The sequence below is a fragment of the Anolis carolinensis genome, chromosome 5 (genome assembly GCF_035594765.1).
Source record: "Anolis carolinensis isolate JA03-04 chromosome 5, rAnoCar3.1.pri, whole genome shotgun sequence".
In the NCBI taxonomy this organism is placed as follows: domain Eukaryota; kingdom Metazoa; phylum Chordata; class Lepidosauria; order Squamata; family Dactyloidae; genus Anolis; species Anolis carolinensis.
This window is the reverse complement of record NC_085845.1, coordinates 194907087-194934591: the sequence shown is the minus strand read 5'-3', so window position 1 is coordinate 194934591 and position 27505 is coordinate 194907087. Positions and strand designations below refer to the sequence as shown.

Below are 27505 nucleotides of genomic sequence, written 5' to 3'. Positions count from 1 at the left end.
ATTTCTTTCCATTCCTATAATAAGATTTATAATGTATCTTGAGTTTAGTAAAGTCTTTGACAAGGTCCTTCATGATACTTTTGCCAAGTAAAATGTGGGCTAAGCAATGCTACTCTTAGATAGATTTGTAATCATCCAATTCATAGTTATGAATGGAGGTGACACAAGAGAAGTGAGAGGAAATTTACCTCTTGGAAGGGAAATTAACTCCTGGAAGAGTTATCATGGGGAAAAGGTATTTTCACTGAAGCTTTATCACCAGTCCTTGTTTTCACAACAAGCCTAGCACAGCTACAGAGGATCTTGCCGACCGGAAGGCTGGCAGTTCAAACCTCGGGTCGGGGTGAGCTCCTGCCGTTAGCTCTAGCTTCTGCTTACCTAGCAATATGAGTATATAAATAGGTACTGCTTTGATGGGGAGGTAAAAGGTACCCCTAAATACATGCCAGCATTTCGATCAAGAAGGCTTCCATGGACAACAGGCTCCTCAGCATAGAAAAATGAAACAACAGCACCTCTCCATGGCTGAGTCGAGCACAGCATCCAGATGCCAGAGATGAAAAAAAAGGGAAGCCTTGCCTCTGTTTATGTACTGTCTGTCTTTGTTGTCAATTGTATAATGGCACTGAATGTTTACCATATACGAGGATTATCCAGAAAGTAGATTACATTTTGGAATTTAAAATGATCAAAGTATAGGAGAAAACATTTACCATATGCAGTTGAAAGCCACACCCAAATACCACTTCTCAACATAGTCACCATTCAAATCTAGGCACTTATCATAGCAATGAATGAGCTTGGCAACTCCTTCCCCACAAAACTCTGCAGATTGCGGTGGGGAAGGAGTTGCCAAGCTCATTCATCTGGCTTTCAACTGCATATGGTAAATGTTTTCTCCTATACTTTGTTCATTTTTAATTCCAAAACGTAATCTACTTTCTAAATAACCCTCATTTGTACCCTGTAATCCACTCTGAGTCCCCTCTGGGAGATAATGCGGAATATAAATAAAGTATATTATTATTATTATTATTATTATTATTATTATTATTATTATTATTATTTTATTATTATTTCATTGAACAGACAGACCCAATAGTGTACCAAGGGCTCCTCTTCATCCTGGAGAGAAGTGACCAGTGGGGTGCCACAGAATTTTGTCTACTTCTGTCTACTACTACTTATTAGACATTTTTATCAATGACTTGAATGGTGGAACAGTGGCATGCTTATCAAATTTGCAGATGACACCCAAATAGGCAGAGTAGCTGTTATCCCAGAGGACAGGATCAGAATCCAAAATGGCTTTAACAGATTATAGACAGCTGGGCCAAAACTAACAAAATGAATTTCAAAAGGGAGAAATGTAAAGTACTATACTTAGGGGAAAAAATGGAGTACACATATATGGTGACATCTAGCTTGAGTATGTCTATGTGTAAAAGGGATGTAAGAGTCATGGTAGCCCATAATCTAACCATGGGTCAAAAATGTGACGTGGCAGCTAAAAAAGCCAATATGATTTAAGACTGCATAAATAGGAATATAGTGTGTAGATAGAGGAAAATACCAATGTTACTCTATTCCACTTTGGTCTAACCTCATCTGGAATACTCTGTCCAGTTCTGGGCACCACAATTCAAGAAGAATATTGACAAGCTGGAACGTGTTCAGGAGAGGGCAATCAAAACAACCAAAGGTCTGGAAACATTGAATCCCTTAAGGAGTGGTACAGGCATCTTCTGGTCAGTGGAGAGCAGGAGAGAATCAAACAAGTGTCCAGCCATTTTCATATCCACAGAGACCTCTATGGATCCCCTGTGGTTCTCTGAAGATTATTTCATTGCTCTGTGAGTAACTACAGAACAATTGCTAGATACTTCTCTGCCACCCCATCTGTTCTCTATTGATCAGGAAATGCATGAGTTTTGGAGGCTGTAGTTAGCAGGGCCGGTCGGAGATAAATTTAAATATTAAGCGGGGGCGCTGAAAAGCGCCCCCCGCCGGCCCCGCCTCCTGCGCCCTGGCCCCGCCTCCCAACCAGCGTGCCCTGGCCCCGCCTCCCGCGCTGCGTGGGAGGCGGGGCCAGGGCACGCTGGGTGGAAGGCGGGGCCAGGGTTGGCCCCGCCTCCCATGCTATTCGCCCTGGCCCCGCCTCCCACGCAGCGTGGGAGGCGCGGCCAGGGTTGGAAAGAGGGAGGCTTCACCGCCCGGGGAGGGAAGGAGGGATCGCCTCCTCCCCTCCCCGGGCGGCGAAAGAAGCAGGCTTCGCCGCCCGGGGAGGGAAGGAGGGATCGCCTCCTCCCCTCCCCGGGCGGCGAAAGAAGCAGGCTTCGCCGCCCGGGGAGGGAAGGAGCCGATCCCTCCTCCCCTCCCCGGGCGGCGAAAGAAGCAGGCTTCGCCGCCCGGGGAGGGAAGGAGCCGATCCCTCCTCACCTCCCCGGGCGGCGAAAGAGGGAGCCACAAGGCCAGGGCGCACTGGTCGGGCGGCGGGGCACCGTCAGAGCGGTGCCCCGCCTCCCTCCCAGCCTGACGGCGCCCCCCGGGACCTGCGCCCGAGGCGGCGGCGTCACTGGCCTTTATGGTGGGGCCGGCCATGGTAGTTAGACATAGCAGGCTGGGGAAGGATTTTGCTCACTGTATGAGAAATACTGAATTCTGTCCTCTACAACAAGCAAAAAGGTGAGTTGCAATGCTAACTAATGTCATTGTAAATCACCAACAGAAGGCCAGCCGTAGCCTCTAGCTTTACACCTACCATGATCCATTCATGCATCAGGTCATTTGCTTAGGATGCATTTGAACTGTAAAATTAATGCAGCTTGACACATCACTTTGACAGCCATGGCTCAATGCTATGGAATCTCTAGCCTTCTCTGCCAACAAGTGCTGGAGTCTTACCAAAATTACAACTCCCGGGATTCCATAGCATCAAGCCATGGCACTAAAAAGTGGTATCAAACTGCATTCATTCTATAGTGTAGATCAGTAGTTCTCAACCTGTGGGTCCCCAGGTGTTTTGACCTACAACTCCCAGAAATCCCGCCCAGTTTACCAGCTGTTAGGATTTTTGGGAGCTGAAGACCAAAACATCTGGGGACCCACAGGTTGAGAACCACTGGTGTAGATGAATGTATGAAGCCACCTGTGTACAACAGGTGCTAGGGCTGTATCATTGTCACAGCTGGGGAGGAAGAGTCAAACCAGGGCTTCAGGCAAGAGATACAAACCTTTCTGTAATGTTGCAATCATCAAGAAATGGACCAGGCCTTGGGAAGCAGCCAAACAGGATTTCTTCCCTTCCTGGGACTCTGTACTCCATTGTTTTCCAGTCAGGGTTAAAGGAACCAGTAAGTCTGTGCATGAAATGTGCATGCAGCTGCCTTTTTTTAGCCCTTAAGGATATTGCCCAGCTACAGACCAATGTGACCAATTGCTGCGATAAGCATATGGCTGCGTTCCCATTTCTGTTTTCTCAGCTAATCAAGACTCAAATAAAAATTCCATGTAAAGCGATCGCTCACGGCTCTCTTATTACCCATTGCCCGTATCACTCCAGAGACACTTGACTCACACATTTGAGAACTGTAGAATTAGAATAATGGGGAAAGTTTCCAAGATAAATGTAAGAATCTTGGACTCTGGAGATTTTTATAGGGGAGGAAAAAAAGATCCTGCCTGAGACTATTTATATCTCTCGAAACCACATTCTTGATAGGCGTTCTGCTCCCTTCTCCTACAAATCAGAATTTACTATAGCAGCTGTCTTAATCTGTTCAATCCAGTATAACAAGCACATCAGCTGCCCCAGCTGGAGGTCTTCTCCAATGGAGGTTTGCAGCTATGATCGGCTTGTGCACATCACATGCTTTTTGTTCCAGTTGCCTGGCTTTACAGTTGACAACTGGCAGCCAAATGTCTGAATGGGCTCCATTGAAAAATTCTGCATTGGAGGTGACCTAAAATGTTCTATCTATGATGGCCCATATTTTGTGCATGCAAATAATCAGTTGCCATTTGCAGCTGTCAAGGGATAAATGTGTACCTGGATTGCCAGTTCAGGATTGTCCCAGGTCCTAAGGGTGTCATACTAAAACCTGAATCTCAGGCACTGCCATTGAGTATCAACCACAGTTGCTTGAACCTTGTCCTTCAAATAGTCACACAGAGAGAACAGATGTTTGAAAAGTGAGACATAAATCTTTGCTGAGAGGGTTTTCCCAGATCATGGTGAAAGGAGGGGGAATTATTTCTCCTCACTTACTTGGGGAGGTGGGCTAAGCAATATTTAATCTAGCCTACTTGCTTCAAAACAGTAAGTCAATGAAGAGCAGAGGGTAAACCCTGGTTACATAATGACTTGAAGGGAATGTGGAAGTCATTACAGTAGAACCCCTTCATCCACAGACTCAGAATCCACAGTTATACTTATCCATGCTCCAAAGAATATTCCTCCTGGAAGTGTTTGTGCTTCCATACCAAGTAAGTCAATCCTTCTCATTCACTGGTGTAAGGAGTGCAGTACCCCTGCAAAACAAAACAAAATCACTTTTTCACCTGAAAGAATTGCTCTTGAGAGATCCCTAGGTCCTCCAGCACAATAGTAATAATAATACTATTATGATGTAATACAATGTAGTAATAATTATAATTCACTATTATAATTGTATATTTATATTACATGCAATATTACTAATAATATTGCAATATAGTTGTATAATACAATATATTGTGTGTATATATATTTGTAAACCGCCCTGAGCCCCCTTCGGGGTGAGAAGGGCGGGATATAAATGTCGCAAATAAATAAATAAATAGCTGCTGGACACTGACCACTGAATTATGCTGAGAGATCTGCAAATGTAGAGAGAAGTGTTCTGTATAGAAAACTTGTTTCCCCAGCACAGGTTGACCATAGAATCATGCTGGAGGACTTAGAGATTCCTAGAGAGGGCATATTAATCAAAGCTGAGAATAATCAAATCTACAAAAGTTAAACTTCTAAATGTATAGTCAAAATATGGGATTTGCTATTATTAATAGATTCAAGTGTCCATGGGAATATTGGAACATATCCTCCATGGATATGAAGGTTTCACTATACACACAGTCACAGAAGAACATTGAAGCAAGAAATCAAAGAAACTGTAAATTTAAGCAAACTGTTAATCTTCTGGAAATTTGCACACAGCCTTCTTTCTTGCCTGAAGCCGAGTCTACCAAAAATAAATACTTTCAGCCCTTGCTTCCTGCCTATAAATGACTCGGGATCAGACCCTGAGATCTAGCAACACTAATAAGAACATCTTTAGCCATCAGAGAGGGTATAGGATACATTGTGCTAGCATCTCTAATAAAGGCACACCATATGACAATGGTTCTTAAAATGTATTTTGCAGACCCCCTAGGGCTCTGTGCTTCCCTCTTCCTCCAAGATTTCCCTCCTTTCCTGCTCCTCCCCCTTCCCCCTTGTTACCAAAAGCTTTTTCTTCACCTCTCTTTATGCCAAAGGCCTTTTTTGTCATCTTCCTCACCACCCAGATCCTTTTTCCCTCACCTTCCTTGCTTCCAAAACCCTGTTTCCCTCTCACTACTCAAGAGGTGCTTTGATTGTGTTTTTCCTGGATAGCAGAAGTTCACTTAAACTTCAATTAGTTCACACAAACACTCACCATCCATCTGCCACTGGCCTGGTCCCTGTGTCAAATTTTTAAATCATAATGTGTCAAAATGCAGGTCCATACCTGATATATATACAATATATAATATAATATGATATGACATAATATAATATAATATAATATAATATAATATAATATAATATAATATAATAATAACATTTGTTAGGGCTCTACAAAAAACTTTTGCTTCAAAAAGGGCTCCATGGCTGAAAAAGTTTGAGAACCCCTGCATATGAGATACTAGCAAGAAATATTTCACGAGATGCTGTCAGTTTACTGAAATGTCAAAAAAAAAAAAACCAAGTAAATCCATTTGTATATTTGTAGATGCAGGGCCCTAAAGAACCCAGATCCCATCAAGATCTTGGAAGCTAAGCAGGGTTAGTTCTTGGACAGAAGACCTCCAATGAATAGCAAGCACTTTAGGCTACAAACGTTGCCTAAACTCTTTTTAGGGAGATGAAGATCAAACATGATTTCATTGAAATAAAATCATCAGTGCGAATAATGTAAGGAAATATCTTTAAGTTGCATGGTAGTCCTGTTGGCTTTAAAGTAAAGAGACAGTCCTGCCGGAAGGCCTTAGAAGAACTGACAGTGGAGATGTTAATGGGCTTTATTAGTGTATCTCTGCTGCTATGAGCCTGCAGGGCTTTTAAGGTCTTTGACAGAGGCTTTCTTCAATGTAGCTACATTTGGTGAGGACACTGGAGACAGCCTTCTCAATGGATGTTCCCAGACTCTGGAATAACCTTCAACAGAAGCCTCACCACTTTCTGTTTGCTAGAAGGGAAAGACCTTTAAACAGCCGATTACCCAAATCTTTGGATTCTGCATCTGTGGATACAATCCATACAATCCATACTTGGAACATTTTTTAAAAAAACTCAATACAGTAGAGTCTCACTTATCAAAGCCTTGCTTATCCAAGCCCCTGGATAATCCAAGCCATTTTTGTAGTCAATGTTTTCAATACATCGTGATATTTTGGTGCTAAATTCGTAAATACAGTAATTACAACATAACATTACAGCCTGTTGAACTACTTTTTCTGTCAAATTTGTTGTATAACATGATGTTTTGGTGCTTAATTTGTAAAATCATAACTTAATTTGATGTTTAATAGGCTTTTCCTTAATCCCTCATTATTATCCAACATATTTTCTTATCCAACATTCTGCCAGCCCGTTTATGTTGGATAAGTGAGACTCTACTGTACTTGTTTCTTTTGAAGGAGATTCAACAAAAAGGGGGATATCCTTTAGTACTGAAATATCCCATAGGTAGCAGAGAGTTTTTAATGCCCCGAGCATGCCACTCTTCCTCTGTTAATCCTACAACAAGCAGTCACGGTGCCAAGCATTTTCTCTGGTCCAAAAGGATTCTCACTGCCCTTTCAATGAACTGGGAAGGAGGAGCAAAAACACATGGCCACATCTCTGCTTTAAGAGGGAAGCAACTTGCCAATGCAAAGGGAGGGAGGGAAGAAATAAAGTAAAGGGATTGTGTTTTGGTAAAAGTTGGTGTGTTTGCATCATGAAAGAGGAACAGGAGAGCTGTGGCTTGGATAACTCCCTGCTTCTGGGACGAAAAACTGCAGCCGAGATTTCCTGCAAACAGTTCATCCCTGTTTAAAGGCATTGCAAAGCCAAAATAAGCAGGTGGGGAATAAAATTGACTGGGGATATGTGGTTTGCATGCTCCTAGAATGAAGAGTTTTGCTTGTTGTTTCTAAACTTCCGGTCTTTCTGATTTCAAAACCTCTCATTTTAAGCCCATCAATGGGCTAGTGGCGCATAATGCAAGACTGTTCCACATATCTCATAATAGAAAATTCAAGGCTTGACTCAGAACATATATTCAACAGTGAGGAACCACCAATCTTTTTGATGAGTCCATCCATGTAGTGAGAGGAAGCACAGCTCAGAGAATGTTTCCATTCAGTTTCTGGTGTCTCCAGTTGCAATGGAGTTTTGTCCAGGAATACCCAAAGCACCTTTCACAGGCAGTCCAAATTACCAAAATAATGCAATTCTGACATGCTCTCCAATGTTTAATTGGTGAAATCCATGACAGGCGTGGCTAAGCAACATCAGAGTGTGGTCAAATGGTAAAAGTTGTTAATAGGAAAGAATGCACAACTTGGGATAGGCTGCATCTGTTTACTTTTGCATGAGGCTACTGGGAAGGACAAGTTTCAGGCTTCTCCTCTTCTCCCTGCTGAGTTAATAGAGTGCTGCCTATGTTTTCAGATTGAACTCAATCTTCAACAATTTGAATAAGCTGAGAACAAAGGGAGAAAGTGAAAGGAGGGGAAAAATACTGGGGTGTTTTCTAACATAGTGAATAAGAGGATTAATTAGGATTCTCCCTGCCAAATGGGGAATTCTCTGAACCTTGAAAAGCAACATCAGCTCCTTCCAGGAGATCTGTCTTTAGGGAACCACCTCAGGTAGAAGTAGTTGTTGGCTTCAGTTTTGTTGGAGGAGTGGATCTGCTCTGGGGTTGCATCCTGAACATGGACTCTATCCAATGTGCTCAACCTTGGCCCCAAAAGTAAAGATTAAAATCTAGAATGGATTCACCCACTCTGACTTGGGTGAATGAATTCAGGTCTACTCTCCTATATAAATTCACCCTTAACTTAAAATCACAAAGATTAACATCAGAGAAAGTGTGAGTATACTGGAGGAGTTCGTTTAAAAAGAGCTAAAAGCAAAACTCCATTCGGGAAATGCCATCCCTGGCTGATTTAATGATGCTTTACAGATACTGGTAATGATTCTTAAAAGGGTAAAACAATTGTCCAATGGTCTCTCTTGTCAACTGAAAATTTAAGGGTGCATCTGTTTGCACTCATTAGTTCAAGACCTTTTTTCCTGACAACTGCTTAGCAAAGCATATGGATATATTGGCATATTGCTCATTTGTAATATGCATAATGCTTCTCTGTGTATTACAGCAGCAATAACATGGCTGTAGCTGTTTGCATTAGAAAGAGAAAGGCAGTCAGTATTGTTATGCCAAAGCTTTTGTAGATAATTATGTTCCAGACCCTCATGGCTGCACAGGCAGTTGAGTGTAAAGGCCAGCAGGTTGGCTGGGGCAAAGCAATGTTACCTGCCCAATTGAGGTACAATTGCATTTTCCCAAAACTGGCTCCAAACCCTGAGTTTTGTCCTAATGTCAAAGTTGTGGTAAAAATTACTTGGAGTGGAAAGTTTGCAAGTTATCATGGGAGGAGGGGTATTTAACTCTTTTCAGCCCATAAAAAGTCCAGCAAATTTACCACCTTTTGGCCTTGAGAAATTTCCCAGTCGTAGGACATTTCAGCTTCTTTTCAAAGATGGAGAGGCACTGAGTTAATCACATGAGTTAAACTACTTCTGTCAGTCATGTATAGCCCTCCATGGTTGAAAAGAGGCAGAAATGTCTGAAAGAAGGGCAGTCAACCTCATCATATTGAGAAATTTCCCCCTCGTAGGACACCTCAGCCTCTTTTTGAGCATGGAGAGGCACGGAGCTCATCACATGTTCCAGGGTTGAAAAGAGACTGAAATGTCTTGAAAGGAGGGAACTCTGAACGTGGACCAGCAATCATGTTCAGATATCCTACCTCTTATCATACTTTACTCCCTTCTTTACAACTGAAAAACAGGTGGGATGGGAACCATCAAGAGTTTCCTGTCCTGTTACATTGCCCATCAGCAGTCTGATTTATCCTTTGGGCTTTGATTCAGAACCATACGATCCCATGAAAAGAAATGGTTTTAACCTGGAGCACTACCTATTGTACCCTATGGAGTTTGGTGCAGAACAATAGGATCCAATGGAAAGCAATAGTTTTAACCTGTAACACCGTCTCATCTATCCTATGGGGTTTGATACAGAACAATAGGATCCAATAGAAAGCAATGGTTTCAATCTGGAGCACTGTCTCTTGTACCCTATTATGTTTGGTGCAGAACAATAGGATCCCATGGAAATAATTGTTTTTAAATGAGTGTCCCTTGAATATAAGGGGCATTGGGCAGGGCAAGGGATCCCTTGGTTTTGGGGTGCTATTGATTCTCCCAATTACTGACCTTGTGATTAATGTAAGATGAATGTATTGCCAGCTCTTACATTTCCACATGTGGGGAGGCAGAACTCCCAATGGGTCGATTCTCTCCCTTAAAGGGGCTATTCTCCCCCCAATCACCCATGCTTTCCCATCTCAATGTGATGAAGTGGCTAGAGGGCAGTGAATTGGATAAGACTGTATTCTCCAGAAAGTGTAGGTATTAAAAATGGCTTTCACAGATGTTTCCAGGAACTCAAAGCTCATTCTCCAAGTATTATGGGAAGGCTGAGCAAAGCATGTCCCATCTGCAGTGTTGTTTTTACAGCCCTCTTGAAAATTCCCAACTGATTCTGCCATGAAAATGACCAATACAGTCCCTCTCCTAAGGGCATTTTACCCAACACCTATCCTTCCATGACCTGTCTTAGAACATCCCCAGACCATCCTTTCAAAACAGGACTCTCCAATAGCATCCAGATTTTGAACAATGACCAATACAGATCTAGGGGTTTAAGAGTCTAGGAAGGGGGCAATATTGTCAGTCATGTTCTGCATCAAAAGTTTGGAATTGGTATTGAAACTTGACAAGTTGGAAGTAGTATGTAAATGGAGGAGTACAGATTTCCTGGGACCTGGGAGGAGGCCAGTGTGCCCCTCCGCATACCCTGCTTTCTCTAGGGACCTCTTGACATTAGATTTTTTCAGAATCCTAGGATGCTTCCAGGATGTTGGGAGGATGAAGCCTGCTGGATCCCATCAGATGACACACAGCTTCTTCCGGCAGGTCTCCCAGCATCCTGGCAGCATCCTAGGGCATTGACAAAAGTGGGGCTAGTACGGAGGTAAGTCAGGTGTCAACACTTTACCTGTGGGATGGGGAAAGCGGCAATGTGTAGCGCAGGGTGACAGTTTCCCCTGCTGCTTGCTGGATTTGCCACTCTACATGGCGAATCCCCCCACTATAGCCTGCCTTTTGGACGTCAATGGGATGAGATCCTATGACTTCCCATTTTTTTAATATTGGCCTAGAACCTGAACCCATTGCCACCATATTCATATGCTGTTGCGTGCCTTGAATGCTTCTTCCCAGCTCATGAGTCATAAACCAGATTTATTGTTTCTTAAGTGGCTTATTTTGGTAGGTTTCAGCTGCATCACACCACGGCTAACTTTGCACAATAGCACCTTGTGAAATAGAGATACCCCATTGTTTACGCTGTGGTGCCAATTGAACTTTTGGTTAACTTAATTTCCAAGCAGTAACAGTTTGTGGAAGCTGTAGGTGTGCTACCGGATACAATGTGTGTTTGTGTGTTTGATGGGGGTGTTAATCTCTCCCTTTCCCCTCAACTCCCTTTTAAACAATAAAAGCATGCCTTTTATTCCTGCCGCTCATTATAATTCACATGTTCAGCCTGCTTATAATAATGTTCCTCAATCATCTCCTCCCCACCTCCTACCCTGCAACGGTCTTTTGTTTTCTTTTTACAGCTGAGCCAACCCTTCTCGGTAATTTCTGAAAGCTTTTCAATTTCTCTCTGTAGGTTGTTGTTTCGTAACATTTTATACAAGAAAAGCTGCACTTGAGGCACAGAATGCACTGCACAATATTAAAACTTTACCTGGGGTGAGTACATTTACTTTCTTTTGTGATAATCATTTTTTGGAGCTAGGAGAAAAGGTGTGTGTTCGGGCAGGGGGAGAGAGAAGGAGAAAGAAAAGAAATAACCCACTTTGGAGAAGGTGCTGCTTACAAGATCTTAGTGCACAACAGCTTTGGTGCTTTGAAAGGAGGTTTACTGAGCTTATGGTGCAATGTCAGTGAACCTTGCCAAACGGACGGCCCAGCGGTGATCTTGTTAGGACGGCTGAAAAACGACTCTGAGCATTTTGTGGCAGCTGATGTGAATTGGCACAGGGCGTTAGCATTATGATTTTTCAACAAATGTTAAAATCGACAGGGGGGGGGGGGAAATGAATCATTCAACCTTCTTGCACGAGGACAGGAAATTTTAATGTCCCATAGCCAACTTGTTACAGTGCAAAAAGGAGTCCCCCTCGGTGTAAGAGAGAGTGGTATAGAAATGCAGTAAATAAATACATAAATAAATAAAATGGGTGGAGAGGAAGGAACCTAGCTACACCTTTAAGAATAAATGTTTAAAAAATCAATTTTTAGGAAAACATGTTTTTCGGGTGTCGGGGGAATGCTGGACTAATTAGAATCTTTGTAGCTTGTAATGTCTTCTGTAAAAAATTTCACATGGACTTTTTTTGGAGTAGTATTTTGAAGCAGAATTTTCTTGTGAATTTTATTCAGAATAAGCCTGAAACTGTACATAGTCTTTGAAAAATTAGCTGTTTTTAAACTTTTTCTCACACTGGAAAAATGCTAAAATTACAGAAGGCTACCTCTGAGAACAAAATTAGAAAAGAATTTCATTCCTAATTAAGTCTTTAAAAAACTTAGCATGAAATTTGCTGGATTTCAAAGTACTTTATCAGATGTATTATAAATCTAATAATAAATTTTTATTTATACCTCGCCACCATCTCCCCAAAGGAACTTGGGGCAGCATATAGAAGCACTACAAGTGCCGCATATGAACAACAATACATAAGAATAAACATAATGACATAAGTATAAAAACAACAACACACATAAAATTCCAATTAATAAAGTTGTAAAAATGGTAAAAAAAATTATAACATTTCCTAGCCGCAGTAAAACCTGAAAGTAAAGCTGGCTCTCTGCAGCAACAATCAAAGTGTGAAGTGACACAAACGGTGGATCATTGAGCCAACCATAGACTACACAGGGTCAAAAGCTGGCATCAAACCAGGTTTTAAATTTTAATGTGATGTTATTATGTTTATTTATCTGGGCTTTTTATATGATTTATTACAATGTTTGTAACCACCTGGGCTTGGCCCTGTGTAAGCCGCCCCGAGCCCTTCGGGGAGATGAAAACGATGTATAAAAGTAGAGCTACTTTAAAAGGGATGTTGTATGCTCCCTAAAGCTCTCCCCAGTTAGTAATCTGTCTGCCAACCTTTGCATTAACTGTATTTTCTGAGTCGTCTTCAAAGGCAGTCCTACATAGAGTGCATTACAGTAGTCCATTCTCGATGTAACTAAGGCATTGCAGATGTTCTCTTACAGAATCGATATCAAACTAGACTTGCAGTGGTATTAATTCTACATAATTGCCATCTGGACTGTTGCGAGCAATTACTCCATAAGTCACTTGCCTTATACAGATGCTTCTTTTTAAAATAGCCCACAAATCTAATGGTATTTTTTGTTTGTTTAACTGAGGTTCCTTTTGGCTCAGTCAGTGTAATTTACAAAAAATGTCCTGTACCATTTTTCAGTGAACTATGATGTAGCAAAACTATAGTGTCATATTCTGTTTGTATTTTCTTTCATTAGCCTCATTTCAGGCAGTGCCGGATTTAGGACAAATGAGACCCTGTGCTAGTTAAGTTATGAGGCCCCTTACTTGGGGCCTGAAAGACTTAGGCACAGTAGCCCTACACAGCCTGGTTTGTGGCACACTCCCATATACTATCAGCCCTATCATTATGTCTAGAATTGCTCCAAAACAGAACGCTTTCAAATTAGAATTGCACCACATAAGCAAAATCCATCATAGAAACGTTTGGGGAGCAGGAAGATCCGGGCCAATGGAGTCCTGTGCTTAAGCACTTCTTAGCACAATGGTAAATTTGCACTGATTGTGGGAATATTGGGATTCTCATTGTGGTCAAGAGATACAAGATGCATGTATTACGGAATCATAGAGGTATAGCATTGGAAGAGATCACAAGAGCCATTCAGTTCACCTCCCTGATCTGCAAGAATAAACAATCAGACCTATCCCTAAGCACAATACATTGGAACTCTCATGAAGATATTCCACAACTGCAATGTGTTTTTTAATTAACATCATTGGTAATGCTAACTGGTGGCCAACAGAGAACCAAGTCGTTCAAAATGTAGCAGATTTGAATCTGTAACCATGAACCATGAATCATAGTAAACCAGGGTCCATTCACACAATTATAGTGCTATAATTCCACTTTAACTGCCTTGATTCCATCTTACAGAATCTTGGTGTTTGTAGTTTTGTGAAGCACTGGCTGAGAGTTTTCAATACCTAAACTGCCAATCCCAAATTTCCACAGGTTATAACCATGGCAGTCAAAGTAGAATAACAGCACTATAATTCTGTAGTGTGAGTGAGCCCCTGTTTTCTCAGATTATAGCTTTCCAGCAGTTGTATCTTTTGTTGCCTAGGCTTCTTTTCATTGTGTCATTAAAAGGAGGAATAAACTATGCATGCTATATCTTGGTTTGTGGCAAGACTGCCCTGGGGCTGAACAAGATATTTCATGCTAAACATTTTTTGGTATGAAAGGAGATTTAAGGAACATGCTGCCTCTGCCCCAATCCCCACCCCTCCAAAGAATATTTAATTCATTCCTACCAGTTAGGAAACATTGTGTTGCTCCTATCAGCCCTTATTTCGGTGACATTTCCCTTTTACTGTTTTCTTTTCTTTTCTTTTTTTGCATTCCAAGACCTTCCTCCTTTTGGGACCAAGTGCCATCATATGCCCGTTCCGATTTTTAGCTGATAAACCCCCACTGAAGACAAAAAATGCCACTTTAATTAATTCAAAAGCAATTAATTAATTAATTTTTACTTTATTGATATCAAGAGGTATCCAGATCTGGTTGGCTACTTTGACATGGGGCATGCTATCCACTTCCTAAACACCCTTGAATGTGTTTTGTTTTACTTTTTAGGAAGGAGAGGAAGCATAGATGTATCTGTATGATGCATTCTTTTGCTTCCCTTTTGATCCTTACTGAAGAATCACTAACGAAAGTTGTCTCTAAAGACCTGTGGGCCAACATTTCTCATGAAATACCCTTTTCAACTATGTTCAGAGGTACTTGTATAGGAATTTAAAATCTTTGCTGCATGGCCATTTTTTCTACTAAGCTTTTGGAGCAGTGGTTCTCAACCTGTGGGTCCCCAGATGTTTTGGCCTTCAACTCCCAGAAATCCTAACAGCTAGTAAACTTGCTGGGATTTCTGGAAATTGTAGGACAAAACACCTGGGGACCCACAGGTTGAGAACCACTTTTCTGAGGTCTTTTCTAGATTATGGCCAGGACCCTATCCATCTATTCTGTATCATAAACGTGTGCAAGTGTAGCTACATCAAAGTAGGAGATCATAGAGCTGTACAACCTGTTATGCCATGGTGTTTGTGCCAGCAAAAAGCCACAAGAGGATTTGGGCTGCAGAGCTAACTTCAACATTATCATGGTATAATGGTTAGGGCAGGCATGGGCAAACTACACTCCTCCAAGTGTTTTGGACTTCAGCTCCCACGATTCCTAACAGCCTACCAGCTGTTAGGAATTGTGGGAGTTGGACTCCAAAACACCTGGAGGGCTGAAGTTTGCCCATGCCTGAATTAGGGTTTAAAAGGGTATAAAAGAGTAACACTGTGGAGACAGGGGTTAAGAATTGCACTAGGGTGCTGCTAGAGACAGATTATGCATACCAGTGCTATTCAAAGAGTAGTTCATAGACTGGTGCTGGCCCACCAGCATTCAGCTACCAGCTGCCTTGGAATTTCCTGGAAGAAACAATTGAGTACACACACTCTGATATACCAATCTTTAGCACACTGACACGTACTTATTTATTTACTTAAAGCATTTATATTATAGGGAACTCATGGTGGATCACAGAACACATATACAGCAAACATTCAGTGTTGTTATACAGACAGGACAGACAACAGATAAAGTTAGATATATAGGCATTTTCCCATCTTCGGTGTCCCAGAGGTTGCGCTCGATTCCGGCTTCAGGGGGTTGCTGTCACTCCATTCTCCATGTCGAAGAGCCGTGATCACAGACTTCCTCCTTTCTTTTGATCGCTGGCATTTCTGGTATTTCCTGATCATCATGTTCCCTGCTTGGGTTTTAATAATGCTGTACTTATTTGGTTTATCTTGTTTTTAATAATGTTGGTGCTAATCCATGAAATATGTAGTATCTGAAGGGTATATCCTGACATTGATATTTGCAGCATTTTAATGTTTTAATGATTTATATAGGGTTTTAATGGCATGTTTTATATTGTATTTGATGGTCTGGCTTTTGTGTATTTGTTTGTTTGTCTTGCATGCAAAAGATCTATGGTCTAATTATTAAATAAATTTGGATTTTTGGTATTTCCTGATACAGGATACCTCAACTTCCTCTATAGATCAATCTGATCTCAAATTGAAGTTTAACAAGTACTATTAGCCCTTCACAGTTTCAGATTTGACATTTGAAGATTTTATTATTCACAGATTTTTATCAAAATGATCTGACTAGGAATTTGTCTAGGTCCTGCCAAAAGTTGACCATAAAGTCATGTTGGAAGAACAAGAGATTTCTCGAGAGAACAACCATCCAGGAATCTCTAGGCTTCCAGATGATGTTAGAGTTACAGTAGAGGAACTAGAGATATTCCTAATCCTTTTGTGAAACAATGTAATGATTGGTAATACCATTTCTATTTGAAATGCAATGATTAATGTTTACTCTTAAAATATTGCTTTTTTGGGCAGGCTTGGGGACATTTTTGTACTTCCTGGTGCATGTTTAAAAAAATTAAAGAGGAACTAAGAAGTAATTCATTTGTGACATGTTATAAATGTATAAAAAAAGGAGAAGGCATCTAATAGCTCCTTGAAGTCTGATTTATTTTAGCAAGAGCTTTTGTGGCTCTCAGTCCATTTCCTGAGATGCACTGCTTCTGAATTATGAATGTGTTACTCTTTAAATAATGAGTAATATTAACAAGTCTCTCTCTCAGCATGACAAGTAATGGATTAGCTTTTTAAAAAGGTAATGTTTCAAGCTTAAGGATAGAAATATATTGATGCTAATAAAATTAATATTTGCATAGTTTTTTTTTTTTTAAAAAAACTTGGAAATGCCATCACCAACGAAGGTCAGACAATAATCCTTAAAGGGTGGGGAGTGGAGAGATAGAAGAAAGAAACGTGGTCCATTAGGCAAGGATAATTACAAGGTGGAGATAATGAATTGTTTATAACACATATTGTGCAGAATTAGTGAGCCGGGAAGAAATATATATGCAGCAGAAGAATAATAATCATATCATAAGAAACACAGGGAGGAAGTGGCATTTTTACTCTTCTGAAATCATGTGTCAAAGCAAAGGCAGGAAGAAATCAAAACACAGATTAACAAAGGCCATGGGACCTTGGCGGGGAGTACAGAAAGTGTCCTATATTGCTGTTATGGTCTATAGAGTTGACCTTGATCCAGGTGGATGAAAGCAAGGAATGATTTAAGACAGACTTCTGGAGGAAAGTATACCATAGAATTGTCTAGACTGAGTAAGTTGAAGTAAGTATGTGTTCTGCAGTTATGGAGTCTTATTGTACACAACCATGCAAACCGAATTGTCAAATATGTTGTTTTTTACTGATGACATTTTCCATAATATTAACTCACTGCGGATTCTTCTCTCCTATTTCCCTGCAAAGAAATATTAGCCTTGTAATTATAGAATTAATGAATGGAGCCCCCGGTGGCACAGTGTGCTAAAGCGCTGAGCTGCTGAACTTGCAGACTGAAAGGTCGCAGGTTGGAATCCGGGGAGCGAAGTGAGCGCCCGCTGTTAGCTCCAGCTTCTGCCAACCTAGCAGTTTGAAAACATGCAAATGTGAGTAGATCAATAGGTACCACTCCGGTGGGAAGGTAACAGCACTCCATGCAGTCATGCTGGCCACATGACCTTGGAGGAGTCTACGGACAACGCCGGCTCTTCGGCTTAGAAATGGAGATGAGCACCAACGCCCAGAGTTGGACACGACTGGACTTAACGTCAGGGGAAACCTTTACCTTTACCATTAATTATAGATTGCAATTTCCATGAGAGGGGCAGGTGGCATCTGGGCCCAACAGAAATCTTTCAGGGAAGTCTTACCTTCTAACCTCTTTTAGTTTAGGTTTTTGTTTTTCAAGTGCAGGATTTGTGCTGTAAGAATGCATCTATTCTATAGAAGGCAACACTTTAACTGGCATGGCTCAATGCTATGGAACAATGGGAGTTGTAGTTTTACAAGCTCGTTAACATGCTCTGCTAAAACACGACTTTTGGTGTCTCACCAAACTACAAATCCCAGAATTCCATAGCATTGAACCATGATAGTTAAAGCAATGTCAAACTGCATTAATTCTACAGTGTAGATGTCTCGAAAAATCTATTCAATCATCAGGAATGTGTGTTGTCAAAGGCTTTCATGGCCAGAATCACTGGGTTGATGTGAGTTTTTTGGCCTGTATGGCCATCTTCTAGAACCATTCTCTCCTGATGTTTCACCCACATCTATGGCAGGCATCCTCAGAGGTTGTGAGGTCTGTTAGAAACTAGTCGAACGGGTTTTATATATCTGTGGAATGTCCAGGGTGGGAAAAAGAAAATTGTCTGTTTGAGGCAAATGTGAGTGTTGCAATTGGCCACCTTGATTAGCATTTAATAGTCTTGCAGCTTCAAAGCCTGCCTGCTTCCTGCCTGGGGTAACCCTTTGTTGGGAGGTGTTGACTGGCCCTGATTACCTAGTTTCCAACAGACCTCAAAACCTCTGAGGATGCCTGCCATAGATGTGGGTGAAACGTCAGGAAAGAATGCTTCTGGAACATGGCCATACAGCCCACAAAACTCACAGCAACCCATCAGGAATGTGTATTCCTGGAAAATGCTGGCACATGACTTGTTTTTCACTGATTTTATTCCCCCAACAAAGGGCCTGGAGTTGGGGATGGTATAAATAATTGCAATTATTTGTTTCCTTGCTGAAAAACTGCTTCCCTATCACTCAGGAAACCCAAATGGAAAGAACAGCACAGAAGTGAAATCTTTGCATGATTTTTCATGCACAAAACTATTTCCATAAACACACTTTTTCACACAGAATTAGTGTTTTACATTAAAACATGGTAGATGTTTTCAACACAGAGAAATGTGTTTTTCCAGGATAGCTGTTTTTCTTCTATGAAAACCCTGTTTCCCAAATGTATTGGATGAAAATTCAGATTTTCGCCTGTGTTGGGCTCTTGCCTGCCAATTGTAAAGACTTTGCCCCAAAGGCTACACTTGCCATGCAAAGAAAAGTATATTTCTCCTACAAAATTATTTCCTGTAAAACTTTGAGATGTGCAAATCCAGGGCAAAAAAATTGCATTAAGGTATTTGCAGAGAGGAAACAATGGGGATCATTTCCCTCATATCTTGGTATGAAATAGTCAATGATTTATGTCCTCAGTCAAAAGTCAGAATCCAGAAAGGCTTTGTTAGCCTCATTTCTTTCTCAGTTGTGTTCTTTCTGTTGCGTTTACAATTGCAAATGAAGCAGCTATCCATGCATGCTTTTAAATATGACTCTAGCATATAATTCTACCAAATCCCCCCCCCCCCCACCCCCAAATACTTCCTAAATGAGATTCAAATACATGGACATCCTCTCTGTTCCTTTGAGTTTCATCCTATTTTATTTTTATTTTTTGGTGGCCATGAAGAATATGTTGCTAAGGCATGAATGATTAATGTAGCCTTTTGGAAGGAAATATTGCTTGGATGCCTTGCTGTTTGATTACAAGCCTTGGAATTAGTCAACATTTCCATAATTCTAAACCAATATACACCTGTTTTCCCACTGTGATGTGAAGGCACAACTTAATTTAACAGAAACCCTGCTGTGTTAAATCTCTCATTAAACAGTGAGCTGGTTCTGTAATTTAAAGTTGCAGCACCACTATTTTAAGAAAGTTGTCAATTTCTGTGTGTGTATCTGCTATGAAATTAATAAGAAGTTAATGGTGCATTTGGCAATACTTTTCCTGGAAACTTTTCAAGGAGAGGGCGATAAAAGAATAATTGGCCCTATCACTTGCAGAGAAAAGCAGGCAGGCCACAGGCAGATTGCTTCCTAGATTAGAGCAAACATATGGAAAGAGATTATTGTTGTTGTTTTGACATGAAGTCAACTTTAACTTACATTGACATTATGAGTGAGGGATATCAGCCCTCCACATTCATAAGTGTTACGGTCACAGGACTCCCCACAAAAGCAAAAAGTAAAAAATAAAAATAGTTATATATATTTTTTTTTATTTACAGTATTTATATTTCACCCTTTTCACCCCAAAGGGGACTCAGGGCGGATTACAATGCACATATACATGGCAAACATTCAATGCCATTAGACATACAACATATAGACAGACACAGAGGCAATTTAACATTTTTTCCAGCTTCCGACTTCATGAGGATATGCTTGATTCTAACCACAGGTGGAGCTGCCGCTTCATTGTCCACTTGTGACACCGAGTCCTTGATGGTAGTACTTCCTCATTCCTTTCCACTCACTGCTGGCAGGTTTATGATATCGTAAATTAGTTAAATTTTACATGAGAGAACACATCTCTAGGAAAATCTAGGTCCTCCAGAACATGTATGGTTAACTTCCACTGCAAGTTGTTCTCTCTAGGAATTTCTTCTAGTCCAACAACTTTTCCAAGCTGAATATAAAACTAATAAAAGTAAACCAAATCCAAAAAAGTCATTAACGTTTGATTTTTTAAGATCTTGCTTCTAATGGTTAGTCCAAAATAGACCTGTGGAACTGATGGAGTTTACTTAAGTGTTGACTTATTAGTAATTGGTTTAATGGTCTCCTCTAGCTGAGATCAGTGACTGGATTATGGCCGAAAGCTTTTGTTAGGAATCATAACCGTTCCATATTTCATTCATGGCATATTAAAAAGAGATAACCATTTCCAGATACTTACTGATAAGTAAAATCTATAACTTCCTGTGAAACAGAGATGTTATTTGTTTTAAAAGTTGTACAGTCAAAATTGTCTGTTTCTCCATAGGAACATTTTCACTGTGATTTCTAGTCCTATATGCTAGAAAATTGATTTTTCGGTTTCCTAATATAGTTTGATCTGATTGGCTTTTTCGGTATCATCAAAAGTCTGATGAAATGTATATACAGCATATCTCAAATTCATTTCACCCTAATCTCTAGGCAGGGGCTTTATGATTGTTTCTTTTGCAGAGACTATTTCTATTCATGCGGTGTTGCAGCTGTTGCTACCGTTATAGTAACATTACAACGACAGAAATAAAAATAACTGAGGAGCACCCCCCACCCTGTAGTTAATCGGCTCATCAATCTGAGCCTTCCCTCATCTCAGCAAATTATTTTAACCATCTGTCTGAAATTAAAGATTATGGAGAACTGGGGCCCTTTCACACTACACAATCTATAGCACTGCGATTCCACTTTAAATGCCATAGGTTCCAGCCTATCGAATCCTGGGTTTGGGAAGGAATATGAAGAATTATCAGACAGGGAGCCTCTCTAGAGTCTAGCCAAAATACAGGATTCCATAGGAGTCAGTTATGATTTGTAAAGTGGAATTATAGTGCTATATTTATGCAGTGGAAATAGGCCCTTGATTTGGTATGCTTCCTTCGATAATAAGCTTCATAAAGCATCCTCCCATCACCATCCTTCCCCAAAATGCGGATTCTGTAATTTAAAAAAATGCCTTTTTAAAACTCTGGATTCATACCATATATATTTGTGTGTATGTTAACTATAATAATAATTATATTACAGTAGAGTCTCACTTATCCAACATAAACTGGCTGGCAGAACGTTGGATAAGCGAATATGTTGGATAATGAGGAGAGATTAAGGAGAAGCCTATTAAACATCAAATTAGGTTATGATTTTACAAATTAAGCACCAAAAAACATCATGTTATACAACAAATTTGACAGAAAAAGTAGTTCAATACGCAGTAATGCTACGTGGTAATTACAGTAGAGTCTCACTTATCCAACACTCACTTATCCAATGTTCTGGATTATCCAACACATTTTTGTAGTCAATGTTTTCAATACATTGTGATATTTTGGTGCTAAATTTGTAAATACAGTAATTACTACATAGTATTACTGCGTATTGAACTACTTTTTCTGTAAAATTTGTTGTTAAACATGATGTTTTGGTGCTTAATTTGTATAATCATAACTTAATTTGATGTGTAATAAGCTTTTTCTTATTCCCTCCTTATTATCCAACATATTCGCTTATCCAACGTCCTGCCGGCCCATTTATGTTGGATAAGTGAGACTCTACTGTACTATATTTACGAATTTAGCACCAAAATATCACGATGTATTGAAAACATTGACTACAAAAATGCATTGGATAATCCAGAACGTTGGATAAGCAAATGTTGGATAAGTGAGACTGTACTGTATAATAATATTTTATTTTTCTATCCCGCCACCATCTTCCTGTAGGGACTTGAGGCGGCTAACACAGGGCAAAAGCCCGAAAGCAATAAAACAAGTACAACAGATAAAAAAATATTCCAATAAGTAAAATGCAGTAAAATCAACATTGTGCGTGAGCTATACGATAACAATAAAAACTAAATTGGAGCATAAAATGAATAAGATAAAATGGACCACCAAATTGAAGGAAAGGAATGGCGTGGAGGGGCCATAAAAACTAAAGTGAAATAATGTAATTTTAAAGTGCTTCAGGGCAAAAGGACAAAGTGCGGGCATTTCTCAACAGTTGAAGTGGGCAAGGGGGGCAGGGAGAGTATATAAGGGGAGGACTGCACCCAAAAGCACCATTTACTGCCGTTGCTGGGCTGTGGGCTGGTTGGGTTTCACACTGTGCTGTCTCTGCTTGGAATCCAAGGATTTATCATTTGGTGAAACCCTAGGCAGTGGTTCTCAACCTGTAGGTCCCTAGGTGTTTTGGTCTACAACTCCCAGAAATCCCAGCCAGTTTACGAGCTGTTAGGATTTCTGGAAGTTGAAGACCAAAACATCTGGGGACCCACAGGTTGAGAACCACTGCCCTAGAGCTTCCTTGCTGAAAATTTTGAATACCCCTCCCTAAACCACAAATCCCATGATTTAACAGGGTGGGACCATGACAATTAAAGTGGAACCATACTCCTATAATTGTCTATTGTGAAAGGGCCCAGAATGTATAAGGCACAACTTTCAGGGGTGCTTTAGTAGTACATTTTTATACTGGTATGGAGTTGGACTACTTGGTGCTTAGAATCCTTTCAAACACTATGGTTCTCTTTTTTCTCTTGATCATAACTTTTTTTTGTTCCCTTCGAAAGTCGAGACCCTGTCTTTTAAGCCATACCTAATCTGATCCCCCAATTCCTTATATTCATGTCAGCTGATTGGAATTCAGCCTTCTTCTCCTACTCTCTGGGCCCCAAAGCTCCGTAACGCTTGGAAGTTCAAAGTGCCATTAACATAATGTGGTCCAGTAAAATAAAATATCTTAGATATTGCTCTTAAATGGTACCTAATTTTTATTTTATGTCAGATTGACTTGCTCTCAAGCGCCCTACTGGGATTCCTAGGGCTGGTTAATGCTAAGTAAATGTAACGTGATAATGGCTATTAGTCTTTTACTTTTATGAGCTTATACGGCCAAATGCTGGGTTTAATCCTCTGTTAAACAGTGCCTCATTTTCACTGTGCCAGGTCTTCTCTGCCAGGCGAACTCCATTTATTGCTGTGATCCAGGGTTCTAAATACAGATTCGACTGAGGCCTTCTGACTCCGGAGCCATTCTCATTGGGGAATTCCCTATGTGAATCCATTTAATTAAGGGTGTAATAATGGAGAAGTATAGTGTTCGGAAAGCTCTTAAAACTTTAACAGCAAAAAAGGGGGGAAACGGGCAGAATCCTAATGTCTTGTAAAATATTAATAGCCTCTTTCTGCCAGATGTCATCTGTGAACATGGCTTTATTTCTTTTTTTCACCTGTCCTTTCCTGCTACCTCTTCCCTCTCCTTCTCCTGTGCACTAACTCTGGTTTTCTTAATGAAAGTATTACTGTGAGTTTTTTTATTAAATAGATTTTATACTCACTTAGAAAAGGAATTGCTTTCTGGGGGAATATTTGATCAGAGTATTCAATTTTAAACAGTGGTGGGGAAGCGAGGTATGAAGCAAGAAGCCAGGTAACCTCAGTAGAGCCAGACAACTGTCACTAGTGGAAAGATATAAACTGGAGCAATGCTTCCCAAATTTTGGTCCTCCAGAATTTTTGGACTTTGGCCCCCCAAAATCCTAAAAGATGGGCAAACTAGCTGGGGCTCCTGGGAGTTGAAGTCCAAGACACCTGGAAGGTGACTAGAAACCTGTCTATAAAAGTGCCGGGTAGGTTCAGAGAGACAGTTAAACAGGAACAGAATGAAGGCCAGTTAGGAAACCTGGGGGGGGGGGGGGGTTGACAGGGGAAAAGATGTAACCTTGAATGGTGTTTCCCAAACTGTAGTCTTCCAAATGTTTTGAATTTTGACTCCCAAAATTCCTAAATGATGCCCAAGCCAGGTGGAGCTCTTGGAAGTTGAAGTCTAAAATACCGGAAAGGCCAAAGTTTGTGAACCACTGACCTAGAATGAAGTAGAGTTGGAACTGCAGGGCCAATTGAGAGAAAGTTTCAATCACACAGGATATCCTACAAGGTCTTATCCTTGCATATATGAACCTACCTAAGCCTCAAAGGCAAAATCATTGTAGGTTCCATATCATCTAGGACAAGAGTAGTAGAGGTGTATCCCTTGGACCACATATTTTGTGACCCTTGAGCCCTCCAAATTCCCTCAACCAATCTTTTTATGGACTGACTTCTCTGTAAGTTTTCAGGAATGTATCTTTTAGATAGGCTACAAGGATCACATGACCCGCTTGCAACAGTTCCATTGGTCAATTTATGGGCACAACTCAAAGTGCTGGTTATGACCCATGAAGACCTATATATAGCACAGCTTCAAGTTATCAGAAGGATTATATCCCCCTATTTGAGCCTGCTTGTGTCTTCAGATCTTCTGAGAAAGTCCTTCTCTCCATCCCACCACCCTCATAGAAACATCTGGTCAGAACATGGGATAAGACTTTCTCCATGGCTGGTCCCAGGGTCTAGAACTCCCTCCCTAAAGAGATTAGACTGGTGCTCTCCTTTCTATTTTCTCATGGATAAGCGAAGAACATTTGTTTTAGCAAGACTTTGAGAGCCTGATGGAGAACCTAACAAATTCCTAAGAGGACAGCTCTCTAGGAATCTCTAGGACCTACAACACGGCTCTATGGAATCAGAAGTGAAGATACTTAATGACATTTTGTCATATCAATAGTTTCACATAACTGCAGTTCAGCCAAGAATGTATGTCCTGCAAATACAGAGATCGTATTGCAGCTTTTATTTTTCCTGTGATACAAGGCTGGAAAAATCAAGTCCATAGAATGTGGCTTCCCTTTACTTCTCAAACCTTTTTTGGTTGGCGCCACAGGCAATATTTGGATGACCAACAAAGATGATGAATTCTTTTAATATCACTTCATGAATCAGCTGCTCCAGCAATGCTTTTTTAACAGCTATTTTCTAGAGTCTCCTTCTAGTCTTCCTGTGACTGAAGGTGGTATTTTGGATATCATATTCACCAATGTCCCTTTATAGGACGGCTGTAAAAATGATATAGGACAGTGTATTTTAAAGTGTGGGCAATCAGAACATGCTGCTACTGTGACCAAGGAGCAATGACCAAAGGAGAGAAGCAATAAAAAATAATAAAGGGAATAAGGTATTGACAGGAACAAAGGATGCTCAGGAAGGATGTGAACTACAATGTAGAATATGGTTGTAATGAGTCTGGAACAGAGACGCTGTTTGGCATGAAAAGTGCCATGAGCATAGCTATGTTTTTATCATCAAACACAGAGAGAAATTGGGCCTTCCTTTATAAAAGGCATCTCTATTCACAGAGCACGACAACAACCATGGAGACTTCAGTCCTCCATATTTGCAGGTCTGACTTTTGTGGCAACTTCCTATGGATGCTGGACAGGATGAGGTCTCAGTCAAAGATGACCTCTAGAACTAGGTGCCATCGGGATAGCATAGAATCTGAGAACCAAAATGAAGTGCAAGGGCTATCTAGTTTAATGCTCACCCCCACATCCTTCTGCCATTCAGGAATACGTAACTGAAGAAGTCCGGTTAGATGCACATCCAACCTTTATTAGAACCTCCAATGATGGAGAGTCCATCACCTTCAAAGATAATCTATTCCACTATTGATCAGCTCTTATATGAAATAAGGTCATCCTAATACAGTCAGCCCTCCATATCCACAGATTCAGCCATCTATGACTTGAACATATATATCTATATATATAAAAGGGTAATGAAATTTCGGCCTAGGACAAAACAACAAAACTACACATCCCAGAAACACTAAACTTGGCAGCACAACCCCTCATCCATGCCTCTACGTTCATACAACAAAAAGAAAAGAAAAATAAAGTCCTAATTAGAGGGAGAGGAATAATTGCTTTCATCCAATTGCTGCCAGTTAGAAGGCTAAGCTCCGCCCACTTGGTCTCCTAGCAACCCACTCAGCCCAGGGGACAGGCAGAGTTAGGCCTCACTTAGGCCTCTTCCACACTACCTATAAAATACAGATTATCTGATTTGAACTGGATTATATGGCAGTGTAGACTCAAGGCTCTTCCACACAGCTATATAACCCATTTATAATTTTATATTATCTGCTTTCAGCTGGATTATCTTGACTCCACACTGCCATATAATCCACTTCAGTGTGCATTTTATCCAGTTGTGTAGAAGGGGGCTCATAGAAGGGGGCTTAATGTCAGGAGAAAACCTTTACCCTTTACCTTAACTACCACCAATTCCTCAATACTTTATTTCCCATACCACCATACTTCGCCACAGCAACGCGTGGCCGGGCACAGCTTTTATATATATATATATAAGAGTAATGGCATCAGGGCAGTGGACAAAACAACAAAAGTACAGGCCCCCCAACCTCAAAATTTGACAACACAACCCATCATCCACGGCACTAGGTTGATACAACAAAAAGAAAAGAAAAATAAAGTCCTAATTAGAGAGAGAGTAATAATTGTTTTTATCCAATTGTTGCCAGTTAGAGTGCTAAGCTCCACCCACTTGGTTTCCTAGCAACCTACTCAGCTCACGGGACAGGCACAGTTAGGCCTCACTTAGGCATTTTCCATAGATTATCTGATTTTAACTGGATTAAATGGCAGTGTAGACTCAAGGCCCTTCCACACAGCTATATTACCCATTTATAATTTATTTATTTATTTATTTACAGTATTTATATTCCGCCCTTCTCACCCCGAAGGGGACTCAGGGCGGATCACATTATATACATATAGGGCAAACATTCAATGCCCATAAACACATCAAACAGAGACAGAGAGAGACACGCAGAGGCAAGTTAACCTTCTTCTGAGGGGATGTTCGATTCTGGCCACAAGGGGGAGCAGCTGCTTCATCATCCACACTGACGGCACTTCCTCATTCCAGGTCGTAAATTAGTTAATCTTGCCTCCCCACTTTATAAGTGGTACCTTATTTCCTACTTGATAGATGCAACTATCTTTCAGGTTGCTAGGTCAGCAACGAGCAGGGGCTATTTTTTATTTTTAATTGACGGGTGCTCACCCCGCCACGGGCTGGCCTCGAACTCATGACCTCATGGTCAGAGTGATTTAAGGCAGCTGCTCAACAGCTGCGCCACAGCCCGGC

At 40.7% G+C, this 27505-nt stretch overlaps 1 protein-coding gene across 30 annotated transcripts in view; it reads left to right on the top strand.

The window, feature by feature from the left end:
• Positions 1-27505, top strand: part of celf2 (CUGBP Elav-like family member 2) — a 620922-nt gene that overhangs the window by 459105 nt on the left and 134312 nt on the right. For all 30 annotated transcript variants that reach the window (XM_062983254.1, XM_062983252.1, XM_062983253.1 and 27 more), the window contains one exon: positions 11292-11374. In XM_062983254.1, the coding sequence (XP_062839324.1) occupies positions 11292-11374 (83 nt within the window). The remainder of the gene's footprint in view (positions 1-11291; positions 11375-27505) is intronic.